The following is a 6,065-nucleotide window of genomic DNA, read 5'->3' as shown; positions in this document are numbered from 1 at the left end:
TTCTTTAGCAAGGCAGTGGTCGTCTTGGAGGTGTGTTTGGGGTCGTTATAATGTTGGAATACAGCCCTGCAGCCCAGTCTCCGAAGGGAGGGGATCATGCTCTGCTTCAGTATGTTGAGCATGTGCTCAATGGATGTCTCTTCTTGCAAAGGATTTGAACGTGAGATTAAGGAGTATTCAAGACAATTTCTTTCATATAGCATGCAGCCAATGAGGTATTTCGCTTTATATTTGCTTTGTTTGTATTTTGTGTTTGAAGTTCTTAAAGTTTGTATGTTTGCTAATGTATGTTTTGGTTTATATTAAGTTAATGTGGTTTTGTATTCATTGTTTAGTTTTCACGGTGGATTTGGGGGACAAGCCAACAAATAAACCAGTAGTACGGAAACCATTTGTGTCAGCGTATGCTTGAAGGGAGTTTCTCACACTACATGTTGGCATTCATGGTTCCCTCAATGAACTGTAGCTCCCCAGTGCCGGCAGCACTCATGCAGCCCCAGACCATGACACTCCCACCACCATGCTTGACTGTAGGCAAGACACACTTGTCTTTGTACTCCTCACCTGGTTGCCACCACACACGCTTGACATCATCTGAACCAAATAAGTTTATCTTGGTCTCATCAGACCACAGGACATGGTTCCAGTAATCCATTTCTTTGCCATGAGGTGCCATGTTGAACTTCCAGTGACCAGTATGAGAGAGTGAGAGCGATAACACCAAATTTGACACACCTGCTCCCCATTCACACCTGAGACCTTGTAACACTAATGAGTCACATGACACCGGGGAGAGAAAATGGCTAATTGGGCCCAATTTGGAAATTTTCACTTAGAGGTGTACTCACTTTTGTGGCAAGCAGTTTAGACATTAATGGCTGTGTGTTGAGTTATTTTGAGGGGACAGCAAATTTACACTGTTATACAAGCTGTACACTCACTACCTTACATTGTAGCAAAGTGTCATTTCTTCAGTGTTGTCACATGAAAAGATATAATAAAATATTTACAAAAATGTGAGGGGTGTACTCACTTCGGTGAGATACTGTATATATAATTAAATACTGAATACACTGAAATTATATATACACCACCCCATTCTCATTATCGGCATTGGCCATTAAAATATACATGTTGGCCTGCCCTCAATTTACACTGACAATCAGGAATGAATTCCTTGGTTAAAAACAAATCTTGAAAACATTTAATAGTTGTTTCTCAGCCAGTTTTCCAGTTATTATTACCTCATGTAATGTGCTACTTGTCCAGAGATCATCATCAGCTCCATCTTTCCTTAAGTCCATTTCTGCAGGGAAATAACATTTTAAAAAGTTAAATTGAACAGTCAAGAATAAATGTATATATTTTGAGGTGTATAAACATTTTGAGGTATATAAACAAAGAACAAAGATAGCAACAATTAACATTACTTTGAGCACAGACAAACAGAGCATTTACATTTGTAATTTCAATGCAACAGATCAACTTTCTTGAGCATTTAGGGTGGAAGCAAAGGAAGAAAGTTCAGACCAACAGACATTTGCCACCAGAAGCGACTGAGATCGTAAAGCATTATTCTGTAGCTGCTCTAGAACCTCTTAAACTGGTCTTAAGCATTTCAATCACACCTCTCTGACTGGTGATCTTCTCCAGTTGCACCACACACGGCTTCACTGTGTTTGAGTGTTGAACCATCTCTGGAAAACAGCACATTGTTTACATCAATCTAACCAGCCTCTGCTGGATCTGACTGGATAGAACTTTAACTGCACTATACAGCGATACAAAAAAAAGTATATAGATTACAATTTGATAATTTTTATTGTTCTTACTATGTAAATTATAACACTGAATGGATAATGATAACACTAAATTAATCCATGACAATTCATTGGGAAAGCAAATCCTAATATGAGGAGAACCCTTTAGTACCTGTGTTAATAACATGCAAGCTAGATGATGTTTCTATATCTTCATACTTTAATCCAGATATTAGTCTTGCAGAGCTAGACATCTAGCTGTCTGCATAAGGCCAGCTTCACTTTACAGCTTTTCTGGCTAAGAACTGCCCATTTGGCCGCTTTGTGTAAGCATAGTTACAAATCATCAATACCACCCAGAAATTTTGAAAATACTGGAGCCGCTTATGGTCTTGGCAGTGACCAATGAGCTGCTTCCCACAATGAACAAAAGAGAAAGCAATTGTCAGCCTGCTCTGACGTGATCCGATCTCATCCAGACTTTTTCCTCAGCAATGCAACTTTGAATATCTTTCAAACTGAATACCATGATCCTCGCAAAGCCCAATGGTTAGTCAAAGTTTTTAGTTCTTCCTCACCATTGCCCATCATAGTAGCCCTTACATTGAAAGCACAATGTGGCATTCAGATGGACTAATAAAACACCCGTGCGCCCTGAATTCCAGAAGTTACATATTTATTAGAGGGTCTGCGAGTGTTTTTCTGGTGTGTAGGCTAGTTTTTTTTCTTCAGGTTTCTCAACTATTGTTGGACACGGAGTTTTGGTGTTGTTGTTTTTTGTTACCAATGATTGGTGCTGCCTTGCCTTTTTTTTTATGAAAAAAAAAAAAAAGGAAGAAGGCCATTAGGACAACTTACCTGATGTGCTGCTTCTGTTTTTTTTCATTCTCCCATTTCTGGTAGGTGAAATCTTGCCTTCAGTGTGCTCTAAAGAAGAGTCATCATTGTAATCCAGATCTTTCGCCAAATCTGTGTCACTTTCACCTGAACTATCATCCCAATGAGCAGCATCCCCATTTTCAACAGCCTGTGTATAAGTACACCCGTTTTAAACACATGACAAAATTGAGATATGGATAAAATGGTAGAACGAATAAACAGACAGACAGATAGATACCTGTGCAAAGATCTTTTCTGCCACAAGAGATGGACAGGGCAAAACCAAAAAACAGAGGACAAGTCTCTTGAAGATAGATTCTGGTGGAAAAGACTTGAGCACATTACACCAGTATTGTTCCAGAGTAAGGGTTGAAGATGCGTCTTCTTCATCCTCTACAAGCTGGTACTCCAAGAACTCATCTGTGAGCTTAGCAGAATCCTCAGGTTTGGAGCAGATGCCAAATTGTACTGCAAGGTCAACTATACTCTTTCCTGTGACCTTTAATCTTCCTGCCGGGCTGAGGAGTTGTGAAATGCCCCTCAGGACACTATCGCTCAGAGGTAGACTGTCAGCAATGGAGGTCGTAAGAGTTTTGTAGAAAGCTAAACACTCATCATGAAACACGTTCAGGTAAACTGCTAGTTCTTCTTCTCTGGCGGAGATGAAGTCTTCTACCACACCACCTAGACTGAGCTCAGTAGCAGGAAGACAGAATGTTGAGTTCTCCAGGATGGCTGGGTCTCGTTCCTTCAGGTAGCGTATAACTGCTTGAGGGCGAAGAAAGCTGGAGGCATACGAACGTAGGAGCCCACTTGCTTCTCGAAGGACCTGGACAAGATCAGCACGAACAGAGCCTTTGCTTTGTTGCAGGTGCTGCTCAAAGGCACGGAGTGGTCCAAGAGCATGATCCAGAAACATCAAGGTGATTCTAATTTTAGGATTCTCCAGCTGCGAACAAATTTGTTTAGCTTTATCATTATTTTCATCGCAGGAAGTGAAGTATGATACCAAATCACTCCACATTCCAAGCATCCTTTGAACAAGCACACAAAACTCCTCACAACTGTGTGAGAGGGGAGTGCTGGGGTCTTTTAGTTCATCAATGCCCGCAAACAGCATCTTGAGGTTGTCGTTGCTGGTGGAACAAGTTGAGAAGTGTTCATAGATGTTGGCAATAAGCTCCTGAACCTGACTGGAGTGAGCCTGTAGGCCAGCATTGCAGGCAGAGTCAGGTACGCTGTAAAGTCCACCAAGATCAATCACCTGTGGGTTGAGCTCCTGAATCTGCGACACAACACTTCCTGAGGTCTGTTCCTGGCCATTAACATAAAGAGCTACCATGTTGCCAGCAGGAAGCTCAAATTTTTGGAGGACATTGAGTAAACATCCAGATACAGAGATACCATCTTCAGCCTGAAAGACATCAAGGAGACGGATACAATATCTTGATCGCTTTTCCTCAAAAAAGCCGACTAGCACTGCATGGCAGGAGCTCCTTTTTATGTTTTCTGCATCAAGTGGCACCTGCCCGTATATGTAGATACAGTACGGATTGATCTTACAAGCAGAAACAATATCATTTGGATAATTTAGGCCGAGGATGTAGCTTGCAGTACGCTGGGAGACCTTGTTTATCCTTGAGGGTGAACTGGAAAGGCAATGGTTTTGAATGAAAAGCAGCATGGTTTCACTATAGGAAATAGAGTTTTCTATCAGCTTTCTACCAGATGAATTTAATCCTCCCATCTCATGCGTCATGTGCTTCTCAGCCTGCTGGTGTCGCTTAAGATCGAAAAAACCTGCGTGTAGAACGATATTGAGGTCACACAATGTGCAGTAAGCACAGTTGTTTCCCATATGGCTGGCTCTGATCCATTTGAAGGTTCTTTGCCATTTAGGATCATAGGTCACAGGTCGCCTCCTTCCATTCAATTCCATGTCTTTGTCAGACTCGTCTCTTACTCTGCCTGTATAAAATGGAAAACAAGTTACATCCGTGTTGTGATGGAATAGTATATGTATTTCAATGACAAATAGATTTCCCAGTCTTATTGATGTTTTTATAGATATTGGGGCATATTTTAACATTATCCATGATTGTGGGAAAACTGAATCAAATAAAAGTCAAATTCTCCATACTGAAAAAATAACAAATAAACTATAATAATAAAAAAATAAAAACTGAATGGACAATAATGGAGGCTCACCAGATTCACGTGGAATTTTCCAGGATTTTGGAGACTTAACAGGGTCATCTACTTGTACAATATCCTGACCATTACGAGCTTCAACTGGGTTGTACTCTTTCCCTCGCCTCTCATTGGCAAAGAAAAATTTCTTGAACCATTTCAGAAAGGTGAAATTGGCTCTAAACTTTCCTGTGAGAAGCTGCTTCACAGGGACTGGCTGAAAGAGGCATAAAAAAAAATGCAGAAAATCAACATACTGTAAAGAGCTTGACAGATAACCTACTTTGCAAACCATACAAGATTCACATTTAAATATCCAGCAGTATGTAGTTTCTGTTCCACTCATGAGACTAAACAGAATAAACAACATAAGAAATATAACCAAATTTACACATATCAACTTCAATGTTTACAATTTTATTTGCAGGAGGATTACTGGGAGTAAAAGAATAGATTAAGGTTAATCTGACCTCTTTTACACCTGATTTTCGGAAAACTGTCTGCAGAAGACTGTAGTTCTGTATAAAATCAGACCTCTTTTGGGACTCAAACTTTACTTTGCTCATGTCGATGGATCCTGGGAAGAGCAAGTCCATAAGCTGGCAAAAACACGCACCTAAAAACGATAAAAGAAAAAGAAAGAATGATGTTCAGTTTAAAGGTGTTGGCAATGTGTAGATATTAACAAAATAAAATCTTAACAGTACCTGAACGACATTGCTCCACTTGAGTAAAATTAGTCTGTAATGTTTCGTTGATCCAGGACAAAACTTCATAGCGACTGCACTTGTCATCAGGGTTATTGGGGTCCAGACTTACATTCGTAGCCATCTTATCCTTTCATAAGCAAAATAATAATGCATGCGAGACAGCAATTAGAAGCAATAAATCATAGCCAAAAGGTAATTACATTGCACATTTGAAATCATAGAAGTGTTTGTAGTTTTATGCTTACATTTATGGTATGACACTAAACCAGTAACAAGGTAACTTTGCTCACCTATATATAATTTTGTGAAAAAGAGAGACTTATTTAAAAGATAATGCTGGGTGAAGATGATGCATGAGTTATTGAAGTTACTCTTAGATTCATATGAAATGTATAATGTGAAGTTAATCTCAGAAGCATATGAATTATATAATGTAATGTTGCATGTGAGATACATGTTTTGAGGTTAATCTAAAAGGCATGATGATTAATAAATGTTTTGTATTCTGAAGTCTAGTGAGCCTAGT

The 6,065-nt window shown here is 39.5% G+C and overlaps 1 protein-coding gene across 4 annotated transcripts in view; it reads right to left on the bottom strand.

Moving 5' to 3' along the window:
- The window catches only part of LOC107549566 (DNA (cytosine-5)-methyltransferase 3A-like), a 23,896-nt gene extending 18,233 nt beyond the window's left edge, over positions 1–5,663 (bottom strand). For 2 of the 4 annotated variants that reach the window (XM_016230698.1, XM_016230717.1), the window contains exons 1-7: positions 5,537–5,663; positions 5,300–5,445; positions 4,848–5,046; positions 2,878–4,607; positions 2,619–2,787; positions 1,629–1,697; positions 1,245–1,306 (exon numbers count right to left, since the gene is read on the bottom strand). In XM_016230698.1, the coding sequence (XP_016086184.1) occupies positions 1,245–1,306; positions 1,629–1,697; positions 2,619–2,787; positions 2,878–4,607; positions 4,848–5,046; positions 5,300–5,445; positions 5,537–5,660 (2,499 nt within the window). In that variant the 5' untranslated portion in view covers positions 5,661–5,663. The remainder of the gene's footprint in view (positions 1–1,244; positions 1,307–1,628; positions 1,698–2,618; positions 2,788–2,877; positions 4,608–4,847; positions 5,047–5,299; positions 5,446–5,536) is intronic. The other 2 variants (XM_016230708.1, XM_016230722.1) reach the window with 1 other exon arrangement.
- Positions 5,664–6,065: the final 402 nt, after the last annotated feature.

Source organism: Sinocyclocheilus grahami, unplaced genomic scaffold, assembly GCF_001515645.1.
Source record: "Sinocyclocheilus grahami isolate Dianchi unplaced genomic scaffold, SAMN03320097.WGS_v1.1 scaffold16.1, whole genome shotgun sequence".
NCBI lineage: Eukaryota > Metazoa > Chordata > Actinopteri > Cypriniformes > Cyprinidae > Sinocyclocheilus > Sinocyclocheilus grahami.
This window is presented reverse-complemented; position numbering and strand designations above follow the sequence as displayed.